The 27,875-nt window shown below is 40.9% G+C and overlaps 2 protein-coding genes across 2 annotated transcripts; one reads left to right on the top strand and one right to left on the bottom strand.

Annotated features, from left to right (window-relative positions):
• Positions 1 to 11,862: 11,862 nt before the first annotated feature.
• On the top strand, positions 11,863 to 12,789 carry LOC102025236 (olfactory receptor 11L1-like). Its single transcript, XM_005401295.1, has one exon. The coding sequence runs from the start codon at positions 11,863 to 11,865 to the stop codon at positions 12,787 to 12,789; it is 927 nt and encodes a 308-aa protein (XP_005401352.1).
• A 13,823-nt stretch (positions 12,790 to 26,612) lies between these two features.
• LOC102003757 (olfactory receptor 11L1-like) lies at positions 26,613 to 27,548 on the bottom strand. The gene has a single exon (XM_005401224.2). It carries the CDS (start codon positions 27,546 to 27,548, stop codon positions 26,613 to 26,615), a length of 936 nt encoding a protein of 311 aa, XP_005401281.2.
• Between the last annotated feature and the right edge of the window lie 327 nt (positions 27,549 to 27,875).

Here is a 27,875-nt window from a genome sequence, read left to right as displayed (position 1 = left end):
AGGAGCCCTGCCGCTCCCGGAGAACTGGCTGCCTGGGCGCAAGGCGCGGGGGCCTATGTGGCCTTTTGATTGTTCTGGCCTCCACTCAGTCCATTTCTCTACAGAAGATATGATTAGGCAGAGATAATAGGGACCACTCCACAAATATTTTTCGAGTAGTAGCAGAAGAGCTATTGCCAGAGTAGGAAATTTTGTTCCCCATCCTTATTCTTCTTACTGAAGTACATCAGTCCTGGCCTCAATTATTTCAACTTGACCTGCCTGGACATCTGCTTCCATTTTTTTTTTTTTTTGCAAACTTCAAGGAGCAGATATTGTTGCTTTTGGAGAAACACTGTTGTATCCTCCAGAGAAAGCCTCTATCTATGGGTTAGAAGGTGAGAATTTGAACTAGCCACCAATGTTTATGCACTATTTAGAAACTCAACCCTACTCTTGTGCTTCAGCAAGAGACCAGGAGAACCCCCAAGGTAAACTTGGATCCTCCTTCATTCATTCAGCAAACTTTTGTGAACTATGTATTGTATATAATAGCTCCAGCTCCAGGAAATAATTTTTATTCATCAGAATATCCCTCTAATAGATTCCTTTGAGGAACAACGGCTGGGAGTGGCTTGTAGGGATTGCTCACCAACCCATAGGGGAGTGTATTGGACTTCAAAACCCCTCAGGGAAGATGGAATATTGTGCACTTCCCTAATCCCCAAAAACAGGCCATGGGAAGGTCATTGTTCTGCATTTGTTTCTGCCTAGTTTCCAAATTGGCCACTCCATCATGATGACGCCTGTGGATTCTAATGTCCCTGTCTTTCCTCCCTCCTTCTTACACCACAAAGTCATTTTTTGAAACTCCCAGGAAGCAGTAGTGCCTGAACCCCAAGGTGTTTTAACTAATTGCAGTCACAAGGACTGAATTATATCCTTAACTTCTCTTGAGTCAGGGTTGGGAGGGTCTTTTTCTGAGCCAGTGCCTGAGGAGGTAGGAAAACACATACATGCGAGAGGGAGGACTCCTTGGTTCTCCTCCAGTTCTTCCTGCCACATCAATGATAAGCAAGAATCTCCCTGTTCTCTCCATTGAAGAGTTAGGTTTGAACAATCTGTGAAGTTCCTTCCTCCCTGACATTTTATGATTACCTCTGAAGATGATTGCTACAAGCCTCTTCAAACTAAGTTACCAAGCACCAGTGAGAACTTGGAATAGATGTCTTCTCTGAGTACTAGAGTCCTTGTCACTTCTCTATATATTCAGAAAAGAAGAAAGCTGACATTTATTAAGTACACAATGAGCCAGGCACTCTCTTATATTGTACATTATTATTTCAATAACAATTCATAACTTGTAGAAATTTGAGGAGGACAAAGTGAATGTAGGTGTGAAGTATTGAGTACAGTGTCTGAAGGAAAAGACATATTCAATAAATGTAATTTTCTGTCTCATTCTTTGCCTCCTCTTCACCCAGTTCACTACCATTTAAAAAGATGAAGAAACAAAACCTCAGAGCGATGAAGTAACTGGCCACTCAAGCTTCTAGTTCTGAAGGCCATGTGTATCCTGTTGCATTACACTGTGCTTAAAATGTGAGGCCTACTAATTTCCCCTGTGGTCCTCTTTATGAACCAGGGCCTGTGTTTCGGAGGTAATCACACAAAAGTTTTAGACATGGCACAGATTTTCCTATGAAAGATTATAACTGGTCCCACAGAGCTTGAAACTTCCATCTCAGCCTCATTAGCATCACACCCTCATTCTGGGCAACCATTCCCTAGGGGAGTCCTCCAGTCAACCAGGCTAGAAGTCCCTGGGGCCCCTGACTCCCTCCTCTGCTGCCCTGGTGCAAGAATGGGAAGATAGCTTTATGAGGGAGGAGTCAAAGGGACCAACTTCAAATAAGAGGAACGGTAAGTGTGCTTGCTTAAAATTTAGGAAATCATCTCTTTGGCTGGCAGAAAATGGGGTAGTAGAGCAAGAATGGTGGATATGGGAGTAGGTACTACCAGACAGGAGAGTGACCATTGCTCCTTGGACAGGAAGAAGCTCACCTGGGCCTTGCCTGCTGTGAGGTATGGTCGTTGGCCCACTCATTAGTAGGGTTAAATGCAGGATGCTGCTAAAGGGAAGGACAGAAAACTGATCTTGCAGGCAACTTCATGACTTGAGTATAATCTTCATATAATATTCAGTAACCTTTCCCATGTTACCTTTTATTCATCAAAAGGGACCTTGGAGGACTATTTCTAGTACTGGATGGTGGATTTTCAGGGAGCATGTTCCACTCTGCGTTGAGAATGCCTCAAAGTACTTTTCATATGAGATACAGTAGGTAGTTAAGAAATGCTGCTGCATGATACCTGGCTCATGACTACTTATGATCCTTTCACTTCTGGGTTACTAGAATTAGCAAACGCTCCCTCCTTCTCCCTTCCTTTTTACTCCCTCCCCTCTGGTTACAAAGGACCAGAGGATACACTTTCCCTTAGGCTATGGCTATAGAGATCAGTCAACTTAATAGATACTTAATGCTGGGAACCGCACCATACAATAGAAACAATGTAACTTTGCGTACGGGGGAGCTTCTTTCTAGAAGTATCACAGTACTGTAGAAGTGCAGGCTTTAAAGACAAGCAAAATGAAGTTTGAACCTAGGTTCTGCCATTTCCTAGCTCTGTGATGCTGAGAAAAATGTTTCACCTCCTTGAGCCCTTTTGCTCTTCTACGAAGGTAGAATAATCCCAGTATTCAACTACAAGAACATTGTGAAGATTCACTGACATCATTTATGGAAAGAATTTAGGCAAGGACTGGCATAGAGTATGTGCCGAAGGCATAGTTATTGAATGAATAAATTAGTGCGTGAATCCTAGTGCTCGCTTTCCCTCCCTTAGTATGATGAAGTGCTGTTGCAAAGGTTTTTGGCATTCTTTAAGTGGTAAGAACAGGGATGTAGAATTCAGTCAGCTCAGGGTCTGCTTTAGTAGTTACAAATTGTCTGAGCCTTACTCTCCTCATGCATAAAGTCTAGATAATAAAGCCAAGTATATAGGGCCGTTGTGAAGATTAAAAAGAAATAACGTATGTGATAGCACAGCACTTGGAACATGGTCAGTGATCAATAAGGCTAGATCCCCTTCTCTGTCTACCCCTGGGCACTTTCACATATATGGCTCATTTAAGTCTCAGAACAATCATATGAAATATGCATTATCATCATAATGAGATAATGTATGTGGAGAAACTAAATATGATATGATGCAGGTGGTCAATAAATGTTTATTTCCCCCTTTCTTTTTCTTTAATTAAGCCAATTATTACCCTGCCAACAATCATGCTTTTGCATGAACCATGTGAATATTTTAAAGAATGAGGTGCTAATTTTATATTGGTATCAATTTAGAAGGCCGTCTGGACACCTGGCCTATAATCAAGATTACGTTGATTTTAATAAGTTGACAAAAGATCAGGAAGTTCATAGATATAACATATTTGCCTAATTTCGCCTTAACATAGTGAGTTATGAATAGATTAATTTGATGTTACAAAATGTAACAAACATTAGGAAAACATCTTCAGATAAATTATACTTTTACATATGAATGCCATGCTTTCCTCAGTATCTAAAACTGCTCTTTGCTCTCCATGAGACTAGAAAGTTTGGGATCTGTTTGTAGAACTGAGAGTTGGTTGGATAGTATATTGAGCCCCTCTAATTTTTACTTGGACTCTTACCCAGTTTCTCACATTAACCTTTAATACCTACTGATTTGCATGTTAGAATACGATTTGAAGAGGTCCAAAGACTGGGTTGTATTTATGAAGCAGAGAGCTTTATGGTGAAATAAGTATGTTACCTTGGTTTCATTGTCTGAAAAAGGCATATACTATAATATCAGTACTTAACCTGATAGGTGGTTTTGAAGATTAAGTAATAAATAATAAATGAATAAAGAAGTTGATCCTTGTGAATTCTTTATCATAAAGTTCACTATGCATTTAGGGCTGAACAAACATTAATAGCTGTCACTCCTGTGACCGCTAACACCATCACCTCTACTACTCTACCATAGTAATAATATAAACGTTGCTACATTTGGCAGAACACTGCAGAAAGATTTAAAAATTGGATGTTCTAGTTCATGAGGTGTAACTGTTCCCTGAAGGGTGGGCTGAAAACTCTTGATTTCAGCTCACATTTTTGAAATCTTTTCAAAGGGCCTATGTCCACACTGCTTGAGTTACTACAGAAAGTATGGGCTCATCTTTGAATCTTGACATACTTTCAGAGCCACAGGGAGGTCATTCATATCCTTTGTACCACTGCCAAAGCTTAGACTGTACAAGGTATAGGGAAGTGGGTTGAATGTAATTTGAATGCAGGAAAACCCTTGACAATTTTCTTCATTTGAATTATGATTACTTCTATTTTAATTTGTCTTTCTCCTCACAAGAGTATATGAACTTTTCTTAGTTTTGTTGCATATCATCTGCTAAGAATTTGCAAAATAAAAATAAAAATCTCTAAATAAACCAGAAAGCTTATTTTACATGGAAATTTATCCAGGTGCTATGCACATTCAAGGAAGTGGGGAGAAGGGAATACAGCCAGGTTGATTGAATTCTTTTTCTTTTGAAACTGACCAGTTGGTTTGGTTGCTCTGGAGACTAAATTAATCCAGGTAAATTTCCTAAATAGCTCACTGATAGCTCAAATGGGAATAATGAACTTGAATGTGTAGTCTGGAAATTTTGAGTTAAGTTACAGGCCGGTGTGCGAGCATAATTTTAATGGCAATAAAAAATAGGTAGCAAAGAGAGCCATGGAGATTTTTATCTGCAGAATTCTCAAAAATGGAATGCTGAGTGGTTCAAATGGGTTTTGCGAATGAGAGGGCTGGTTATTAGTGATCTTTTATAGTCCTTTCTTCCTCTATGACCTTAGGATTCTCAAAGTCTTGCTGGCATTTCTCCTTTAGATGCTTTTCTTAGAAACCTCCTTCCCTCTCACCCACCCTTCCCTTCCTTCCTTCCTTCCTTCCTTCTTTCCTTCCTTCCTTCCTTCCTTCCTTCCTTCCTTCCTTCCTTCCTTCTTTCCTTCCTTCCTTCCACCCTTCCTTCCTTCCTTCCTTCCTTTATTTCTCCATATTCCCATGCCTTCTTCTTCAAATAGTCTGCCTTCCTTAGATATTTCCTGAGTGCACACCATCTGCCTAGCTAATGTTCTAGCCATCGGGCACAGCATAATCAAGATAGGGAGCATGCCTACTCTCATGGGATTGACCATTTATAATGTTCAGGGACATATTTTACCTGATGGTTAGAAAAAGATAGCTCCTCAGTCATGCTTGACTTTATCTTACTTGTATTTACATGATCCCTTATGAGTAAGTTTTTCTCCCTTTCTTTGGCTTGGACGATTTAAAATCTTAGAGAAAAGGAATATTTTGGGACTGGGAGATCAGCTTGACATGGCAGAGAATGAGACTGCAGTGCCCCTGATAAAGCTTCAAAGCTTAAGCAGCTCCAAGGCTCTCCTGCTCGCACTGCTCACCCAGATTACAGAGGAGGTGTGGTGTGCATAATTAAAACAAGCAAGGAAGGGAACAAACAAACAGGGTCACAAATAAAAACAAAATACTGAGGCTAACAAAAAATGAAAAGAAAATAACACACATACTTCTCTCTCTAGTTGGCCCCGTAGAACTTTCTTCAGCTTTGAAGAGCTCCGTCCATTTTGTTTTTAATCATTGTTTTGGAAATTAAACCTGCAGCATTAATACCTAGGAAGCAAATGTGATTAACCCACCAGCTTTGTTTAAAAGAGAAACTGGGACTAGCCTGCCTAATCTCCACTAGTCCCTTCCTTTGCCAAAAGCAAGGAGAGAAAAGACCTATCTTGGCTTCAGTTACCAACATCTACGAAATAGCCTCCAGGAAGAGTAGAGAGACAAAGCAGGTGTAGTGAGTGAAGGCTGGAATCAAGGCTGTGGGGCCTGGGACTCATGTTGGTACATTGCGGTAAGACTTGGGGACTTTAGGCTACTGTGCTTAGGAAAAATAGTCTGTGGCAAAATTTCATCCACTTATTCATGAGCACATCAGAAGGGTATTAAAGACTTACTAGAACTGGGAATAAAAAGGCAAACCCAAACATCTGTCACTTTTCCAGTCTCAACAACAGCATTTCAGCATGTTATCAACTTCCAAAGGGGACAGTAGCCATCAGTCAAGGAAATAATACAGACGAGAAGTTTGAGCCCACTGATATTGTATTTTTCCTATTAAGTGTTTTTCAATGTATTGGTTTCCTTTTAGCTCAGGAGAAAATCCAGCAGAGTGGGTGGATCTCGATGATGTCTCTTCTCAGTGATCTGTAAGGCTACATAAAGAAAGAGTTAAATGTATGTTGGATGGAATCAATGAGCAGACCAGCGAAGAATAGGCAGACTTTAAACAGATTCTGGTTTTGGTTTATGTTTAATAATTCAAGGTAATCAAATGTGAAATATGTGGTCTTAGCAGTAATAATAACAAAATAATATCAATAATTGTTATTGTCATTTTTAATGTAGTTTATGTAGTAATTTGAAATACTGCCTCATTCAACTTTCACTGTCTATTTTGTAAGAGTCAAGGTAGATTGCATTATGCTTATGTTACAAATAAAGAAAGTGTGTCTCAGAGAGGTTAAGAATATCACACAAGGCCACACAGCAAACACAAGATAAGCAGGAAAACTAAAATCAGTACCTGTTGATTGGTCTTGGGGGAGTACTTAAGAAAGGATTCCCTTCTTTGGCTTGGTTCAAAGAGTAAATAAGCTATGTTTCTATCAGGAAGAATCAAGTGGAGGCTCAGACTCTCAGTGAAGCAAGAGACATTTATTAGGCTGGAGTCCAGTGTCCAGCTATGCTCTGCAAACCAATGTGAATGAAAGCAAATTTGTTTATTGCCATTTCTATTTCAAGGCTATGTGCTCTGACTTCAATGTGAAAGTACAGCTCTGGCCTGGAGGGTGACATCAGGTATACCCCTTCTTCTCATGGCTGTGACAGTTCCACGTCTCCTGTGTGCACCTATGCTTTGGGGGTGTGCACATTCAATTATTCTCCTAGGCCTGTGAATATACAATGTTTTCAAGATTTTCCTAAAACAATAAAGGTTGCCATTAGAAAAAGAAGCAGATCTCACTGTTTCCTGCATAAAAACAAACAACAGAATGAATTCACTTGATTGACTCGTCCATTTTCTCGGTAGTTCTCTCGATGGGGACAGCAAGCTCTGTACAAGCTAAGATGCTATTGTGTGTGTGAGTGAGTGTGTGTGTGCAGACAACCTTATAGCACTGTTTTAAAATTTCTTTTCTTTTAATGTGTTTTTGAAAGTTCTGCCTGATAATCACGGATTATATCTGGAGGCCCACTCGCTAAAAGCAGGTTGAGTCATAAGCAGGTTGTAAGAGTCCAGGAGACCTGCAGTGATGACTAAGAGAGTCATTATTTGATAAAAAGGGAAAAAATAGGTATTGGGTTGAAAGGAAGGCTGGGGGAGCATGAAGAACTTCTTGAACAAGAGGGGAAAAAAACACTTGGAAGCTAGCTGGCAGGATGAGTGGGGACCGGAGAAAACCGGTCTTGTGCGATGGGACTCGCTGCTGCATTTTAATCACATCTCTATGTGACTGGTTTTTTTCCTCTTTCTGTTTTTTCATCAAGTGAGAAAGGACACAGAGGGGATTCAGCAGGAATGTAGCTCTTTAAACTTTATACTCTCTTCTGCCCCTTGCACAGTTTTATATTGACATCTGGAAATTTTTCATTGTGAGTTCAAATAGAGGTAAACATGTATTTTTTGGTAGCCTTGTAAATACTGACAGTTTAAAATGAAACTCTTGCATCATTCTTTTAACAACTTCCATGGATTCTAACTAAAAGCTATCATATTTTAATATCCACTGTCACTCATTAAAATATAAATGGACAAGTGCTAAAACAGGGAGACATTTAACACCATTATCTTCTCTTCTTGAACTCATATTCTCATTCATGTTCCCTATGGAATTTCATTCTAACGTCAAACATTTTTTATACTTGAAAATCTGCTCTTGATCATCCTATTATATATCCTAAGAGTAATAGGTTTGTAAAATGGAATTTTACACAAAAGTCTTACTGCGCCCAGAAGTCTCCAGAGTATTAAAACAAATAAGCAAATAAAAGCATGCTATGCAAGTAGTAAGCAACACAGTACTAATGAAAATCTGGTACTGTGCTCTGGCCTCCATTCTGCTCTGCAGGACTGTGGAACCTGAGAGAAGAAGAAACCCTAAGTCATGGTGAGATTCAAGGTGCCTTTCTCCTGGAAAGTAGGACGAGGATCATTGTGAAAGGAGAGGCACGAAAGGAGAGCCAGAATGACTTCTCAAGCTCAGGAAAACAGACCAGTTTTCCAGAACAGTCCATATGTAAAGTAGAAATTAATACTCCTAAAAATCTCCTTGTCTGTATACCTCCTTGGGAAGTCATTGTCCACCTCTTGGGCAAAATTCTTTCAGTATAGCACTATTCATATTGTATGTTAGGCCTGATAATTCTTTGTTATCGGGGCTATTCTGTGCATTGTACAGCATATGGCAGCATCCTGGACTTCTAATGTCTGCAGATATTGCTGAAAGTCCCTCAGGTCAGGTGGGTGTGGGAGGAATCATCCCTAATTGAGAAACTTTGATTTGGGACTATGCATATCCTAGCTTGAAGACTGATTCCTTATTTAGCTTGTATAAGACTGTGAAAAAGATTCAAGTCAGTCAAATGTATCATTTTAATTTTATTTGTGAAAAGGCAAAACTCTGATTTCTGCTTGAATTTCTGGTTGATTCTGCTTGAATTCCTTTTTCATGTAAGTGAGGAGTTTGTGAGTCCACAGGGTAAACGAGTTGTTGAATCCATGTCAAAGGTACATGCGCTGACCAAACATCGGGACTTGAGAAAACCGAAATCAGCTTAGGATAAGCCTAAAGCCAAGTGTCACTTAATGATAGGCATGTGTTTTGAGATGTGGGCCATTAGGTGACTTTGTCATTGTGTAAACATCACACAATGTGCTTACACAGCTCAGGTGATCATGACATCGCTAGATGCGAGAATCTTATGGGATCAACATCATATGTGTGGTCTCCTGTTGACTTAAATATCGTTATGCAGCTCATGATTGTATTGAAAACCATCTGTGAAGAAAAAGAATGGAAAAAAGAGTGAAGTCACCAACAGAGAAAATCATAATGAAAACTGCCATTTATTTTATGTCAACCACTATGATAAGTGTTTTATTCTATCGTGTGGACTAATCACAACAACCCTAGAGGTAGTTATAATCATTTGTTAGTTAAGATAGGGTTCGGCTGTCATAACAAAAGACTAAAAATAGTCAGTAACAAAGACAGATTAGAAATGTCTTTCTTTGTAGGAAAAGGCTGGGTAGGCTGTTCAGGGTCCCTCTGGCATGCCATGCTAGAGAGTCCAGGCAGTTTTGGGGCTGTGTTGTTGCTCTGCTCTCCCCGATACCTGGCTTCTACCTCATGGTCCCAATTTGCAGCTCCCCATTCCACTATCCGGTCTGCATTCCAGCCAGTGAGAAGGACTAAGAAAGGAAGAGAATGATATGTAATTTTCTTTTAAATTCACAATCTAAAACCTATGCACATCATTCGATTCACACCCTATTGGCTCGACCCAGCCACAAAGGACATGTGAACTTCAGCAACGTTCCATGTGTCCAGCTGCAAGAGCCGCAGACTATGATTTGGGATCCAACAACTTTTTTTTCTTGATAAATTAACTTTTATGTGACATTGCTACTCCCATTCATTTAGGTATTACCTAGGCTGCTTTCCAGACACAATGGCGCTGTTGAATAGCTCTGATGAACTGGATGGCCTACAAAACTTAAAATGTTGCTTTCTGGCTTTTAAGGAAAAGCTTGCCAATCCCTGATCCAGTGGAAGCATAGAATGGACATCTGGGGACACTGAGAGGCTCTGTTAAGATTTTTATTTAACACATGAAGAAACACAGGCACATAGACGGTATCTAAACAGCTCAGGGTCATGTACTGGTAAGCAGCACAGCTCATGAACTGAACATGCTTCTATTTGACTCCAGAGGCAGAGCACTGTTCGCTCTGTCACATTGCCTCATTAAATCACTCAGCAAATATTTATTGCGTCTGGTCTGTGCCAAACAATGTTCTAGGAATTGAGGATTCAGCAGTGGATAAAAGAGAGGACATCCCTGCTCTCATGGAGCCTGTATTAATAGAGACAGACTAGTAGACAGAATTCAATATAATGTGTTACATGCTATGGGTGGTAGGTGCTGTACATAAAACTGAATCAGGATAGAAGGGAAGCCAGTGGCAGAGTGGGGGTAGGGATGCATTTTCAAAGGAAATGGCTCATGATGGCCTCAATATTGGGGAAAGCAGAGTGAGCGGGAGCCAAAGTTCTTGAGGAGGAGGTGGGAGCCTGAGCTGAGAACACCCAATAAAGGGCCTGAGTTCCCCTCAAAGAGGAGGTCGAAGCAAGGGTCAGGAGCTGGACAGGAATGGGAGCCAAAAGAACAAAGAAAGCAGTGTGGATGCCCACGGCTTGTGTGGCTTGTGTGCGGTGGGGAGCCAGCACAAAGTGGGAGAGTAGGAAGAAGGCTGACTGAAAGGCACACGATCATGGTGGAGAGTTTGCCTTTAACCCTTTCCGATGGAATTCGAAAACCCCAGGCACACAGACAAAGAATGCACATGCGCATACACGAGCACAGCTAATAGTAGCCGCCTGCGTGAGCCGGTTTGGAATCACACGGAGCTGTGAGTCTCGCCTCTGTCACAGACTCATTTGATAACTTCGGGGACGTTGCTGTTAGTGCTGTTATTAGCCATGATTAAGTGAGCACTTTCTGTGTGGTAGGTGCTTTATATAAATGATCTCATTTAATCTTTACCTAACACTATAGATATTAATATTCTTTTAAATTATCTTCAAATTAAGCATTTAAGTGGTGATAGGTAACACTTAAGAAGTTATGAGAAAGGTACAATTTTCCTCTTGTGCATTTATATTGCTTTCTCTTTTTTCAGCATCGTAACCAACTAGTAATGTTGGTTAATGCTTCTGTGGGGATGTTTTGATAAATGGTTTTATTTTGTAAGCAAAAATATTTAATGATTATTTAGTGCTTACTATGTGTTAGGCACGGTTCTAATTACTTTACATATTCTCCTTGGAACAACCCTGTGAGGAGATACTCTTGTTATCCTTGTTTCCAGGTGAGAAAACTGATGTTCAGAGAAGTTAAGCTCCCAAGGAGGACAGGCAGTCCAGGAACATTGATGGGATGATTCTCCACATCAGTTCAGCCCTGATGTCAATGCTGTGAGCAAGAGGGGCATAGATGTGACTTGCTCTCTGCCCTGCCATTTCTTAGAACTGTCAACGTTTGGTAAAGAGTTTCCTTGAAAATTTCTGCAGTCCAAATTGGCATAAAAGATTCCAAACATGGCTCTACGTGTGTCTCTCTGTGTGAGTTTGGGGGTCTGAACTTGCTGGCAGTGTGACTGTACCCTGGATTGTTCCCTTAGCTAGTCTTATCCTCCTCACTGCATACCCTGGTCACGTGACAGGTTCTGTGGATTTCTAGAAACACTTTTCTGAAAGTGAATATAATTGGCCATGATGAGGACCAAACTCCAGGATATGTCCTCAACATTGCAGAGCTGTAACCCGTGATAAACTGGATTGTGAGAAACCTAAGTGGTAGAGAGACCTGGTATATTGCTGTGGACAAACCAAGACTTCCTTGGGAATTTTGCTTTCTATGGGGCCAGGAAACACCACTATGATGGTAACTGAATTCATCATATTGGGGTTTGGAGACCTCAAGGAGCTGAATCCCTTGCTCTTCCTGGTATTTGGTGCCATCTACTTAGCCACCATTTCAGGAAATCTTCTTCTTGTGGCATTGGTGATCACACAACAGGTACTCCAGACTCCAATGTACATCTTTTTGGCGAACCTGTCATGCCTGGAAGTGTGTTATACGTCCACTGTCATGCCCAAGATGCTGCTGGACTTGTTGAGGGAAAAGAGAGTGATCTCCATGGTGGGTTGCATTATCCAACTCTACTTCTTTGGGGCCCTGGGCTGCACTGAATGTTTTCTGCTGGCTGTAATGTCCTATGACCGCTACCTGGCTGTCTGCCGGCCCTTGCATTATCCAACACTAATGCATAAAGCCCTTTGTAGAAGGTTAGTAATTGGATCATGGCTTAGTGGCTTCACAATGGCAGCTGCATCCCAGGCTGCCATGATATCCAGCTTGACCTTCTGCGGTGACAATGAGATTGACCACTTCTTCTGTGACTTGAAACCTCTGCAGAAGCTCTCCTGCTCAGATCCATATCTGGTCAACCTGGTCTGCATGAGTCTTACAGCCCTTGTAACAATGGCTCCCTTTGGACTAACTCTAGGCTCCTACTGGAGGATTCTTTCAGTGGTCTTGCATATAACTTCTAAGACTGGTAGGCAAAAGGCATTCTCCACATGCTCGTCTCATCTAGTAGTAGTGACCCTGTTTTATGGAACATTAATCCTGGTCTATGCTGTTCCCTTAGCTGGCCAAGTGCCAGCTGTCAACAAGACGTTCTCCTTGCTCTATACTGTTGTCACTCCCATGTGCAATCCTCTTATCTACAGCCTCAAAAATCGAGATGTCAAGGAGGCTCTGAGAAAGCTGGGGATTTGATCTTGTAATCAAAAAGTCAAAGCACTTTTCCTTTTCTGGTTGGATTAGAACAGTACACAATAGAATATAATTTGCATAACCCCAAGTACAGGCTAATCCTCAAATCTTATGTTTTCAGGGAAGAATTGGTCCCAAGATGCTGGTGGAATGACCTAGTTTTCCTTAAGCTTATTTACAAGGTGAGGGGGGAGAAATTGTTACTAGTCAATGGGAGGGGAATCCTTCTGGGACAGACAATATATTATTGCTACACACATTCCCCCCAAGAGCTTAACCATGGAGATAAGAATTTGTAGGTACACTTTAGCTGTGTTCAGTTCCCATCTTGAAATATCACAGTGAATCTCATTCATATATACAAGTAATAAATGTTAACCAAAAATTCAAAAACCGGCAGTCCTTTTTGTTCAGCTAGGAAGATGCTGCTCTGATTTGAAAAAGAAGCTAGAAAGCAACATAGCACAAAATATGTACTCTAATGTGTAAGGGAACAGTTACTTTTTAATAAGGTCACAAACCTTAAACCTTAAACCACAAACCATACTTTAAAAGGGGACATTGAAAACTTTAATCAGTGAAGCAAGTGGGAAAATAAGTCAGACTGAAAAATTGTGGGGTTGGAAGAGAAGTGATAGCTGACACCCCCCCGATGAAAATGGGGGTGCTCCCTAAGTGAAGAGGCTATATGTTTCCTTCCATACGTAGGCTAGAATTCTGGCTGCAAGATGACTCTGTTAAATGGTTAATGATAATAAGTGCACCTCACTTAGCCTGGAATTACAAAGATAAAGGTGGACTCGAACAGAATATATGGAATGCCACTAGTAGAGTAGTTTTCAAGAAATGTGCATTAAGCACTTACAGAAATTTATTAGACGTGTGGGTTGCCTCCGGTAGTTTTTTTCTAGGTTGAGTTTTCTCTAGAATTTACAGCTTCCCACTGTGTTTTCATTTCTTTCTTTGTGTTCCCATCCCAGATCTTTCTGCCCTATCCCTGAGTTTGTCTTGCTGGCTTACTTACGTTTCTGTTTCTTATTTTCATATTTGTTTCCGGCTACCTAACATAATCAATTGGCATATTAAAGATACACTCTGTGAGACAGAGAGAGGGGGCCAGAGCAAATGATTCTTCTATGAAAAAGGAGGAAATATGTATCTTCATTTCTTCAATCAAAAATATTTATTGGAAGCCTAATATTATCCGTGCATCAAGCTAGGTGCTAAGAATAGAATAATAAGCAATGTGTACAGATTCCAAGCATGACGATATTATAGTCTGATGACCTTAGTTGCTCAAAATTTATGTTTTCACATTGTTTATAAAATATGTAGATCCTGAAAGAACTATCTATAAAAAGAATCTCTGCAAATAAAATCTCAATGTTCTCATTTACCTTAGGTTTAAAAGCATTATATAATAATGGGAAGCAAACTAACGTGAAGGCCTAACAAAACTTTTAGTGGAGCATATGAACAAACAGAAATGCTCAGGATGGCCTTGGTTTAGTTCTGCTCTTTTTATGCATAGGTCTTATTTTCCCATGATATTGTAAACCTTTCAAGGACAGAGGCATAAAGTCATTTCCAGTTGTGCCCTCAAATACCCAGCCTGTGCTGCCCTGCCCATAGTGGACATTTGATATCCATCTTCACAGGAAGAGAGTCCAGGCTTCTCATTATGGAATCCAAGGCTTTTTATGACTCTGCTTCTGCCTCCCTCTCCAGTTTCATCTCCCATCAGGCCCCAGCTCATCATTTACTACACCAACCTGTGCAGCCTGATTCACGCCCTCTGGCTGAAAACTCCAGACCACATTTACACAACACCTAGCTAAATCCCCTTCTTTTTCAATACTTAGCTCCACTATCATCCTCTCCAGGAAGACTTGCCTGTTTTCTCCCTTCCAATACCCAGAGCCAAATGCTACTCTTCAATACTCTTGGGCATTCACTGTGGACTAGGTTTAAGGAATTATCACAATGGCTTACCACTCTTTCATCTGTAACTGGAAGAATGCTTGGCATATAGGAGACAGTGAGTAATGTGTTTCATGAATATCTGAATGGTTATACGCCATTTGTTGGTGTCAAACTATTATTACATCCTTGGTTTTCAGTACCACCTGCGTGCTGTCTATCCCCCAATAGTTTAATATTGTGATAGGCATTACAAAGCAAAAGTACAGGAAGCTAAGAGGACATATAACAAGGGTACTTGATTTGGGTTGTGTTGGAAATATCAGAGATATGGTACCTGAAAGATCAATAAGAGTAAGTCAGGCAAAGACAGATTATAAAATGATATGGGACGGGGTAGTATTTTGATAGAGGCAGTAGCTAGCAGCAAGTCTGTGATGATAAATATCTTAGAGTGTTTAGGGGACAGAGAAAAGACTGGGGTAGTTAGAATATAGTAATCAAAAGAGAAAGCATCATAGATGAAGCTGGGATGGTAGGCAGGAACCTGATAGTGTATGGGACTTCCTTGTCAATGCGATTGGGATTCTTTAGTGGTTTTTAGTTGAGTAACGTGATCCATTTTATGCCTTAAGAATGCTCTGGTTGCTTGTAGAAGTGAAAGGCTAATAGACGTTGGTAAAACAATTAGGATGTGACTCTACTGTTCCTGGTGAGAGGTGAGAGGCCATGGGGGTGCGGACTAGGAAAGTAGTGGTAGAAATGGAGAGAAATGATTTGAGCTTGAGACATCAAAAAGTGGTATTAGGGGCTGGGGATTTAGCTCAGCGGCAAAAGCGCCTGCCTGGCAAGCACAAGGTCATGAGTTCGGTTCCTGGTACTGGAGAAAAACCAAAAAAAAAAAAAAAAAAAAAAAAAAAAAGTGGTATTGATAGGGTTTGATGAGGGATTATAGAGTGAAGCATCAATACCTTTCTGATTACTGATTTGTGAATTGAGTATGTACTTGGAGAAGAGGGAGGAGGATAGCAATTTTGTACAGTAATATTCTGCTATGGAAGTGGATGTCAAGTGGATAGTTAAATATGCTGATCTGGTACTCGGAAGAGATAACTGGTCCAGAAATATAAATTTAGAATCCATCAGCATGTAGGTGGCATTTAAATGCATGAATGTGGGTGAAAGCATATGGAGAAACAATTTAGAGGGAGAAGAGAGGCCAGAATGAACTTTCGAAATTCCAGAAGTTAGAGATTGTGCACATCACAAATAGCCAGCAAATGAAGAGAAGACAGAGAGGTAGGAGAGAAAGTATGTGAATACAGATAAGAGAATCTTTTAATAAGGTGGACCTGATAAACTATGAGGAAGATTGTCAAGGGGAAGAGTAAACTGAGGACACAGAAAAGTCCATCGTATCAGTTAACCTACAGGACACTGACAAGCACAGTAGAGGACCTTTTGGTAGAATGATATGTGCAGAAGCCATAATAGAGTAACACAGATGAAAAGGAGGGCAAGAAGAGAAGATGCCACAGAAAGATAACACTTTGGAGAAGCGTGGCTCTCATAGCAAATAGATGTGATTAAAGCAGTCAAATGAAGTTCAAGGGAAGGTGTTAGTCTTACAATGCAAAGAATGTACAATGTTTTATTACTATTAGAGAGGAAGAAGTTGGAGATGTAGGATAGGATCCCTATAGGGATAGGATCCTTGCAAATGCAAGAGCACAAGTGAAAAAATTGGCCTCTGATCAAAGAAGCAACACTTAAACCGTGACAAATATGTACTGTATGCCTACTATGCTCTTGGTTTTGTTTCAAGTACTAGGGATACAATAATGCATAAATCATACTCCCTGCCCACATGGACCTCACAACCTGAAGAGAAAGGCCGACAATTAAAGACAATTATAATTAGGTTGATTATTACTATGATAACTGCAGGGTCCTATGGAAGCCCCAGAGAACAGGCACTGCTATAAATCGAATTGTGTCTCCCAAGAAGTATATGTTGGAATCTTAATGCCTGCTACCTCAAAATAAAACCTTATTTGGAGACACAGTGTTTACAGGGGTAATCAAATTAAAATGAGGTCATTAGAGTAAGCCCTAATTCAATATGACTGGTGTCTTCATTAAAGAGCAAATTTGAAAACAGGGACAGATATGGATAGAGGTAGAGTTCCATGTAAACATGAAAGCAGAAATCAGAGTGATACTTTTAAGCTGCATCAGGCCCAAGCCTGCCAGAAAGCCACCAGTGGTCAAGAACAAATACTAGGATAGATTCTTTCTCAACGGAACCAACCCTGTCTGGTGTCAGACTTTCAGTATTCAGAATTACGAGAAAATAAACGTTATTGTTTAAGCACTCACTCTGTGGTATTTGATCATGGTAGCCCTAGAAAATTAATTCACGCACTACACTGGAGAGTAGTGGTCAGGTTAAGGGCTGACTTCCAAGAGAAGGTGTTATCTGAGCTGAATCAAGATAAATGAGGTTTCATGGGTGAAGTCTGAGGAGGACATTCCACACAAAGTGGTCACCATCTGCAATGGCTCAAAAGTCAAAGGGAACATGTATATCCTAACTGCTGCAAGGAACCCACTGTCGCTGGATGTGCAGTGTGTCGGCCATGGTGGTGACAACTGAGACCCGAAAAGCTGTTGCCAACTCATGAAAGCCCTTCTATTCTAAGCCAAGGAATTTGGAATTTATCCTGAAGCCAAATAGGTGGCCTTTAAATGTTCATTCCTCTCTTCCACTGTTCACCTGCCTAGCTCCATTTTTCTGGGAAGCCCTTGCTCACATCTATTGTGTCACTTCGCATACGTAATCGTGAGGAAGAACTTGCTTCTCAGTGTCTTTGAATTGACAGTCAGTGCCTGGAGAGGAGGGGTTATACCAGCTTGCTGAGATACACCAAGGGAATGGCAAATACTTGGCATATACCAGGCCTCCAATGAATGACTGCCCAGCTTGTTCTTGGGGATAGCATTGAGACTTCCTGGCTCATTTTGGAGTGAGACTCCAAGATGCTCCATATTTTCTGTTCTCTCTTTCTTCCCCTCACTGATAAATACCTTGAACTTGCCTCTCATTTCCTCCCCCGCTTGGTGTTTCCTTGGGACCAAGGCCTCCGGAAGCTTCAAGTATGCTTCTTTTACCCCAAACCAGCAGTCCCTACTTCATGAAGCCCCTCATGCATCTTGCTTCCCACCCTCCCTGAGGGAGCCTGGTTCTCACCACATAGTCTTGTGGTCCAACCTTGTTACCTTGTTCCTACCCCTTGGTTCTGCCAGAACTATTGCTTAACTTAGCCCCAAGCAGGGTCATTAGGTCAGTTTTAAGGAAGTAGTTGCTCTGGCCAGAATGAACCAAAGAACAGGTGGCAGCTCTGGCAAGAGAATGTCGTTGAAATGAGAGGATGGGGCAGTGGGTGGCTGGGCTGGACAGTTGGGCAGGGTCAGATAATCTGAGAAGTCTTGAACAGAGCCAAATTTGCCCCCATGGGATCTCCACTGAAGGCACAACAGGGCACGGGACCAGGAAACCAGGAAGAATGACGATCAAGATAAGTACAGAAGAAATGTGTTTGAATTAGACTGAGTTCATTTAAAAATGTACATCCCTTCATGCTTGTCATTTCAACATGTGTAAACACACCCCAATTTGAATACTCACACACACACAAACACACAGTGATTACACACAGACCTATATCCGCACTGGCAGAACCTAATGTGACATACTTTGGTTGGCAGATACAATGACATCTCATCTGTGTGTCATTGGAGGGGAAGAAAGGAGATGCTGTATACAACTTTGTGTGCAAAATAAGGCTAGCAACTCTTCTAATGGCCAGTCCTTTTCATTGTAATTGTTTCACATACACAGATTTTTGTCTTCTTACACCAAGTAGACTTCATACCGTTTCCCTTTTCCTGGGTAATCCTAGGCCATATTATGGATATGAATTACTGAGGGTGAGGCCAAGATGCAAGGAACCCTTAGAAACTATCTTGGGTGGACTTATGTCTCCAAGAGAGGGTCCCAATCCCACAGAGACACATTTCCTGTATGCAGAGATACATACGTATACCAATATGCACTCATATACACACCACCCTTCATGTAAATATCTTCTTATCAGTTATCCACACAAATGATACTGTGTAGATACACACACAGTGCAGTCACAAGCTACCTATACACCTAGCAGTTGAGTTCATGAGTAGCTTCCTTTCTTGTAGCCAATAACCTGCTTATTTCATCATATTCTTTACTTCTGCACACTAATTATTGGGATTAAGGAGTTAGTGCTACATTCATTGCACAAAAGATAGTTTTAATTGGTCATCTCTAACATACTGAAAGAAGGTGTTTTAACCACAAAGAACTTCACTGCGAGATGGGCTCAGGGGGGTTATTAAAAGTAGGTGCATTAATAACTCCTTGAGAGGTCATTATTTTGCGACTTCCCAAGTTATGTTTATTATTAGTAACAAGGTGAGAAGAAATTCCCTCACTTCATTAGAGACCTGGAAAAGTAGCTTTTCCTTGCCAATATTTTCTGCTTGGTTTTTTTTCTTTTTTTTTTTTTTTTTTTTGGTACTGGGAATTAAACTCAGGACCTTGCGCTTGCCAGGTAGGCGCTTGTGCTGCTGAGCTATATCCCCAGGCCTATTTTCCTTTCTTATTGGAACATATCTCTTCTGTAAGATGCTATGGCAAAATGACCTGTTGCAAACATTCTTTTTATCTAAAGAAAACCCTTTAAAAACTCTTTGGAGCTTCAGGGCCCATCCATTGATAATACTGTCCCAACACACACATGCACACACACGCACATACACACACACACACACGCACACACAGAGCAAAATAACCACTTCATTAACTCAAAGTTGGAAATCACTCATACACCACCCAGATGGGTGATATTTATTTATGCCCCAACCAGATGGGAGAGAAAAAGTTTCACAAACATTTTATTGACCTCTGTCTCATATACATATAAATAATGTGCTCATCACAAACTCTTATCTATTCATTGACACCAGGCTGGCAGTATCGAATGTAACATGCCTTGTTTGGCATACACCGTAACACCTGATCTGTTTGGCATGGGCCAGCAAGAAGCTGTTTGCAAGTGCATGTTCCACATAAAAGAAGTGTCTGAAGAATCATCCCTTGAAACATCCTTTCAAGTGGATAAGTCTCTGTCTTTTCAGGCCAGGTATACCTGACATACGTTGCCCTTTCTGGTTGATTCCGGGCCATCTTTATGGACACTAATTATTGGGTTGCACTAGATGTAGAAGTACCCTTAAGAGCTATCTTGAGAAGTATCAGACTGTTTAATCACCCACTAAATGGCTGCAGGCTGTCAATTTTAAACATATCCTATCTTTTTGAAGTCTCTGCTTGCTGATAACACTGTTTATGCCCATAGTAGTCCTTTGCTATTTTCTATTCTACCTTAGGCTCAGAAAACAAGCAGATCTACGGTTGTGTATAAAGTAGCATTGTGAGCCTTAGGGATTTTCTGGTGCATAAATTTATTTATTTTTAAATTTGTTTTTTCACTTTTTGGTCCTGGAAATCAAACTCATGACCTTGTGCTTGCCAGGCAGGCACTGTGCCCCTGAGCTATATCCCGGGCCCCTCTAGTCTTTTTTTAATTTTTTAAAAGTTCTAAGACAAAGCAAGGGGGTCAATATCAAATATTGAGTGAAATAAATTTGCAAGTGAGATAGATTATATATTAAGAGATTTTACAAGGGAATGAATAATATCAAGAGGAAGAATGAGGACTGCTGTGGAAGACTAGTGAAGGTACCCCTGATATTGCATAAAGTGGTTGTCTAGTCGTCTATGGGGCTGATGGAAATATTGAAAAGGTCAGAGATTGGCTTCATTAATTGTCTTTACCTCTTGTGACAGTAAGAATGATGACTGAAGAATCCAATTTTGATTAAGAAGCTGATTTGTTCTGGAGGAAACCCTAAACACAAAGGAAGTTTCTATAAATATGTCAGTGTATTTTGAGTGATGAATGAAAACGGGGAAGATTTGCCATTTGTTTTGAACTTTCAAGGGAAACACAACAAAACACGGTATCCTTGAGAGGAATAGTAACCAGCATGGTAAATGACTTTTCTAGTATGATCAAGAAACGAGGTAGAATCATCAGAGGCAAACTTTGACATGTTAGAGATCTCCAGATGTGTACAAAATCCAATTACAGAAAAAGACAATAGAGTTGTGTTATTTGGATAACAGTTGTGATATTGTTCACCTCTCAAAGGCAATTAGGCTTGTAAATAGATATTGGCTTCCCAACCAAAAAGAAGATTGAGGGCCTGCTCAACAATCCCAGAGGGTTCAGCTCTGTCTTAAGCCCTTGGAACAATCTTAGTCTGATACAGGGGAAATAATAGAAATTCAGGCTTTTTCTGGTTTGTCATTTTCTGCCTTGAAGTTGCAGTCCTAATTCATTTCACATCACCTTATTCTAGAATCCATGTCTAGATTTGGTTCCCCAATTGACCTTCCAGCCTCTCTGGAGCAGGATTCTGAGTTGCTTCTCTAGAAGCCATTCTAACATTTATTTTAATGCTATATTTCCATCTGCCCTTGAGACACCCTGATTCCTTCTACCTATCTTCCCTTCTATTCTATTTCCTTCTACCTATCTATTCCTTCTTCCTCCTATCTACTTATTTCTTGCCTGGACTTGTATAATTGCCATTGCAATTGTAGATCACTTGGTCTACTACTGAGGACACCTTGGTCACATGCATGTGCTTCCTGCATAGTATTCGAGGTCCTCTTAAAATCCATTTCATCCCAGATATTTTGTTTGACCCCCCATAAACCTTGGCTATCTCTGATTTCCACCAAAGGGTTAGACAACATCTAAGAGTTTGTTCTAAAAATAATAGTTGAAGAATATACCTTGTTTGAATGGTACCGCTCAATTTAATCTCTACAATTATGTAGTAGAGAAAGGTCAATACAACTTTTGCCTACTGCATAATGCAGGTCCAATCTTAAAATGTCCCTTAGTTGAAGAGATTCAAAAGACTATATCTAAGGATCTAAAGAAAATATCTACAAAACATGCCAATAAATTTTACTAAGGCAACACAAAATAAAGCATAGATTCCCAGGGGACTTCCATGACAAAGATAATTTTCACTTGGATATATAAATTCTGGTCCATTTGCCACATAATCCCTCCTATGGCTTCAATATTATGAAGTAAAAAGTTTGATATCAGCTGTGTTAAACCTCAACCTTGACCAACCAAAAGAGTATTGAGACTTGACATCCTGCCCCCACATACTATGTCTTCATTCATATTTATTTATTTATTTTTTATTTTTTATTTTTTTTTGGTTTTTCTCCGGTACCGGGAACCGAACTCACGACCTTGCGCATGCCAGGCAGGCGCTTTTGCCGCTGAGCTAAATCCCCAGCCCTTTCATTCATATTTATAACAGCAGTGGTCCTGAACTACAGATGAGGCTGAAGATGCAAGGTGAATTGAGCAGCCTGTGGAGTTTGCAAAGAAGAAGAGACAGAAAAGTTAAAGGTGAGAACTCTTGGAGACTCTGCCAGGAGGCCTTGTACATAGTTTGTGTCTATTATTGCCTTGTATTATGATTAACCCCTGAACTTCAGTTTATTTGGCTGAGTTCCTCATACTGTACCTAGCTTGTGGCAATTCCCTTTTGCTAAAGTCCCAGATTCTGTCTCTAGGTCCTCTTTCTCGAGTTCTACTTTCATGTACAATACTCAGAAACACAATTTCAGCCTTTTACCTCCATAGATGTGACCTATGTCACTGCCCTGAGAACAATGTCGCTTCTTTACTTTTTACTCTGGCTGCTTTGCGTAGTAATGTGAATATGAATAGACCTTCAAGGTTGGGACAGGTACTGCTGGCAACTTGCCTTTAGATCAGGCCTGAAACTCATGTTGTCTCTTCTTCTCTCAGACTTGCCCGTTCCAGTTTTCCTCTTTCTCTTTCCTGAGCAGCTGTCGAGGTACTGGCAAGCCCTCCGGCCAAAAGAGTGGGAGTTAAGGTACAAATTGAAGCTACAACTCTTCTAATCTAGTATGACAGTTTGTACTGATCAGGTTAATGGGGATAATTTCTCCTTGGCTTGTACAGAAACATAAAAATTTAATCTGATTTGCTATTAATTACTCTGTCCAATCATTAACATAATGTTTCACTAAATAGAGGAAATCTACTCACATTGCAGACCCAAGTGTATGAACCAAAACACAATAACACAAGTGTCACCTTTGGGGTTCAGCAAGGAAACTTTACTACCATTGTGAACAAGACACTCATTTTGCCATTTTTCCCAGCGCCACAGCATGAGCTGTCCTGAGCCATCCACAAATTTCTACTTTCCTCTGGGGAATTACACATATATTTGTGAGACCAGTGGCAGAGGATATTGAAGTACACTGTGGTTTCAGGAAGAAACTGAAATTCATTGGCCCACAAGACTAAATAACAGTATCTTGAATGAAAACAACATAATACTTTATCGAATAAATGAAATGAGTGTAGATGGCTCTTTTTCATTCTTTTATTAGCAAGCATTAATTGAAAAATTATTCAGTGTTAAGTGCTTTCCTGGGTGCTGGAGATGTAGTATTCAAGCAAAATTGACACAAATCCTGCCTTTGTGAAGGTTATAGAGGACACACACATGAGATCAAATAGAAACATAAGGTGAATGTTTAAATAAAAATATTTATTATAGTAGAACACACATTACCTTCACATTCCCATATAATACTACTCTCACTCAGCACACACTTACTCCACCATTTTTGGCATATCTGATTCCGTTCTGGGATTCCTCTTTCATGAGTGTCTTTAGATGCCTAGATGTCCTGGAATCAATTCAAAAAGTTTATCTTTTGTGAACTTTTTGACCTTGAGAAAGAGCCACAAGTCACACAGTGACAGATCCAGTTAATCAGGTGGATGAGGATGCACTGTCGTGTTTTTATGAGTCTGCCTTTCTGTTGGATGGTGTCTAGCAGCAGCATTCACTGTATTCTTTATTACATCTGCTAAAAACACACAAAAGAGACTTTCCAGAACTGCTTCAGAAAGAGACAATAATGATGGGGTAAGTGTGTTGGAATGATGGAAGTGTATTTTGAGGAGTATTAATAGTAATACGTCTTTTACTGTAATAATATTTATGATAAATGTTCACCATATATTTTGATTATACACTGTATATTCAGATAATTGTTTCATCATGGTTATGGAAAAGTTATAATGAAAAGTCACCAAAGTGCTCTAAGAGCATATTAAAAAAGGACTGGATGGCCAGTACTAAAGAAATAAAAAAAAGGACAGGAATGTTCCCCCAAAATTAGCTAGATGAAAAGTGAGATGAGGAGGAAGAAAAAAAAAAAAACAGCATTAGGAAAGTTCTGAGGTAGCAAGCAGGTTTGAGGAACTTAAAGTCAGGAAGGCAAAAGTTCAGAGAGCAATAAAGAAAACAAACAGGATTTAGGTAAGAATTATATATCATTGCAGCCCATCAATGGATTTGAGATGCATTACAGGCCCTTGAATATTGTGACAGATGTTGGTCACTTCCATTGAGCATTTGGGCTTTATCCTAAGAGCAATGTGAAGTCATGGATGGTTTCTAAGTTTATTCTTGGCCTACTAGATATTTTATAATTTCCCAGTGTCCAACACATTAAAAATGTTCTTCAACCTTCTTTAGAATTTTGGATCTAAAAAAACAAAGACTTGTTTGGATGGAGCAGATGAGGCCTTTCCACTGTGCATTTGCAGAGCAAGTGAGGCCAAGCCCAAGAGGCTGGAAAGTATTTACACTTCCACTGTACATCCATGTCGTAACCACGAGAAGTGTGTTCAGCAGGCTGTCTTTCATAATTGTGGATAATAATTACAAGAAGTTAAAATGAGATTGTAGACAATTAGACTCGGTGCAACAGGGAGCTCTGTAGGTTGTCAGGGAGGGAGCAGGAAGAACCAGCTGAAAAAATTTCCCAAACTGCTTGACATTCTTTGATTCACCTTGTAAGTGAAAGATTTTGGGGTGTCTGTCTTTGCTTCTAGTGTCTCTTTATAGCTAGAGAGCATGAGCAAGTGAAATGAGGCAAAACCACATACACACACACACACACACACACACACACACACAAAACACTGATGGCGAATCAACGTTAGCTTTTTCCTCAAGTCAAAAGGCTTCATAGGCTAGAAACCAATAAATGGAAACTAAGAGGAGGGGCTGGGGATTTAGCTCAGTGGCACAGCGCCTGCCTGGCAAGAACAAGGTCGTTAGTTCAATTCCCGGTGCTGGAAAAAAACAAAAAGAAAAAAAAAAAAAGGCAACTAAGAGGAAAGGCAGGTAATGATTCTATTAAATTCACCTACAGTTGTCTTATTTGAGCAACTATGTGTTTATCCTGCTCTGGATCTAGGTACTATGGTGAAGAAAGTTGTGGCAAGCATGGGACCTTTCCTTTAAGGAGCTTCCAAATCTATTGGAAAGTTTGGTGTGACTGGAGCACAAAATACATGGACAGAGATAATGAGGGAGAGCAAGAAAGGTTGCCAGAGGTCAAGCTATGATGTTCTAACTTCATCCCAAGGACACTGGGGAACTATGGGGGGCAACACACAACAAGCAGGCAAGGTTAGGTTTGAACTGTAAAAGGATTCATCTGTCCACTGTGGGAAGGGTTGCTGGGGGGCATGGCAGGGAGGAAGGTCAAGGTGGTTACACTGGGGCTGCTAGTGGAAGGAAGTGTGGGTATAGGAGGAGGGGCTGGGGAAGGGAAGCCAGCACAGGCATTAAAAAAAGGAATTGTTTCACTCTCTTTATCCACTACACATCTATTGCTTTGACTAGTCTCTGCTTTATTTAATAAACAATTATTTTTGTATGTACTCTGTGCAAAACATCATGCTAGGGGAAATGAAGATGAATAAAAACAATGCTATTTCAATCTTTCAGCGGCTTGTTTAACTGCTCAGGTGAGTGGAATAGTCAATAGCTGCCCTAGGATTTTAGAGATAGTTCTGATCCATGGAGAGGTATACGGTTTAAGAACTAGAAGAAGGTGAGGTCCAACAGTTAGAATGTGCATAAGCCTTGAGGGGACACACAATGAAGAGCATTGCTGGGCAGCATCTAAAAAGGTAGTATAGAAAGTACTAGAACGGAGGTCAGGATATGTAGGGTAGTGAGACTCCGTGTGTAAATAGGCTAACTTCTCTGTGTGCATTTCTCTGCGTTTATACACATTTATGTAACTCCACTGTCTCAGGATCAGAGCAAGCCAGCTTCAGCACAGGGGCCAGGCCACAGAAGAAGTGGTCAGTCTCGTAGGCTGCACAGTTGGAAAGTCACGGTGACAGTGACCACAGGAGTTAGGAGACCACGCAGCCAAGACCCACCTGCAAACAGGACGCATATAATGCAAGCAAAATAACTTAGCACCACCAGATATTTGTATCACACCCCCCATGCACAAGTAGAGAAAGGGAAAGAGAAGAAAAGGGCTTTTATGGCATAAAACTGTTCTGCAGGCAGGGTCTTTCTAATTTCCTCTTAAAAGGCATCGGCATGTAGTGGTATAGCTTGGTAGAGTCGCATATATCTTGGTAAAGTTAATCTTACTATGCAGAGACTAACCTGGAGAACCTAAGGACATCAGGCTGTATCACCTGAGGAAGGACCCCTGCTCTGCTGCCACTTCCCAGGGAGGAGAGAGCAGCAGTGGTCTAAATCCCCAAGTTCTCAGCCTGCATCTGGCCTTGTTTGGAGAAGCCCAGACTGCTGAGCAATGGGACTTCCTCAAGATGTGAGGGCCCTTAAATCTTCTTGGTGTATAGCCAGTGGCTTAGAAGTCTCCTCGCTGCCTTTTTAACATCCTTGTTTCTCAGGCTGTACACTATGGGATTGATCATGGGGGTGACCACAGTGTAGAGCAACGAGAAGGTCTTGTGTAGGGCAGCCGTCCGGGTTGCTGTGGGAATGGCGTAGACTGTTCCCAGCGTCCCGTAGTATAGAGTGACCACAATGAGGTGAGAGGAGCAGGTGGAGAAGGCTCGTTGTTTTCCTGAAGATGACGGGATCCTGAGCACAGCAGCCACGATGTAGGCATAGGAGGCTATGGTGAGCAGGAATGGCACCATGGTGACGAAGGCAGCCATGAGGAACGTGGTTTTCTCCACTCTCTCAGGATCAGAGCAAGCCAGCTTCAGCACAGGGGCCAGGTCACAGAAGAAGTGGTCAATCTCGGTGGCACAGAATGGCAGTTGGAAAGTCATGGTGACAGTGACCACAGGAGTTAGGAAACCACCCAGCCAAGACCCACCTGCAAACAGGACACATGTGCAGATGTTCATGACAGATGAATACTGCAGGGGGCTGCAGACAGCGAGGTAGCGGTCATAAGACATAGCTGCCAGCAGAAAGCACTCAACTACTGCCATGGAACCGAAGAAGTAAAACTGGGCCGCACAGCCTGCAAAGGAAATTGCTACAGGACCTGAGAGAATGAGTTGTAGCATTTTAGGGGAAATGGATGTAGTGTACCAGATCTCAAGGAAGGAGAAATTGGAGAGAAAGAAGTACATGGGAGTTTGGAGGCTGCGGTCACTGGAAATGACTGTAAGGATGAGGATATTCCCCAGCAAGTTCGCTATATAAATTCCCAGAAATATTCCAAAAAGGAAAAAGCGTAATCCATGGAGACTCCCAAATCCCAGGAGGACAAATCCTTTCTCGGTGGTCAGGTTACTCATATCTCTGAGATTCAGGCACCAGATCTGAGAAAAAGAAAGCTACAGTAAGTGGTATAGCCAATTGGCAAAAGAACAGTGTGACTGGTGGGAAGCAATAGCACCAGAAAGACCATCTCGCACGTAGCTCAAAAGCTCCATCTCTTCTTCCCTAGAATGATTTTCTATTTTGTTTTTGACTAAGTGTATTTACCTAATAGTTGTAGAGAAATAAAAATTTATGCCCTGGAGAGTGTACAGAGACGGCATCTCCTATGCTCTTTTCCACTCTTTCCCTCGACATAAACGATGACGAATACCTTTGGGAATCTCACAGTGGGAGGTAAACAC

Source organism: Chinchilla lanigera, unplaced genomic scaffold (assembly GCF_000276665.1).
Source record: "Chinchilla lanigera isolate Chin_1 unplaced genomic scaffold, ChiLan1.0 scaffold00072, whole genome shotgun sequence".
Classification (NCBI taxonomy): Eukaryota; Metazoa; Chordata; class Mammalia; order Rodentia; family Chinchillidae; genus Chinchilla; species Chinchilla lanigera.
Note: the sequence above shows the minus strand (reverse complement) of the source record. Positions and strands in the feature narration are given on the sequence as shown.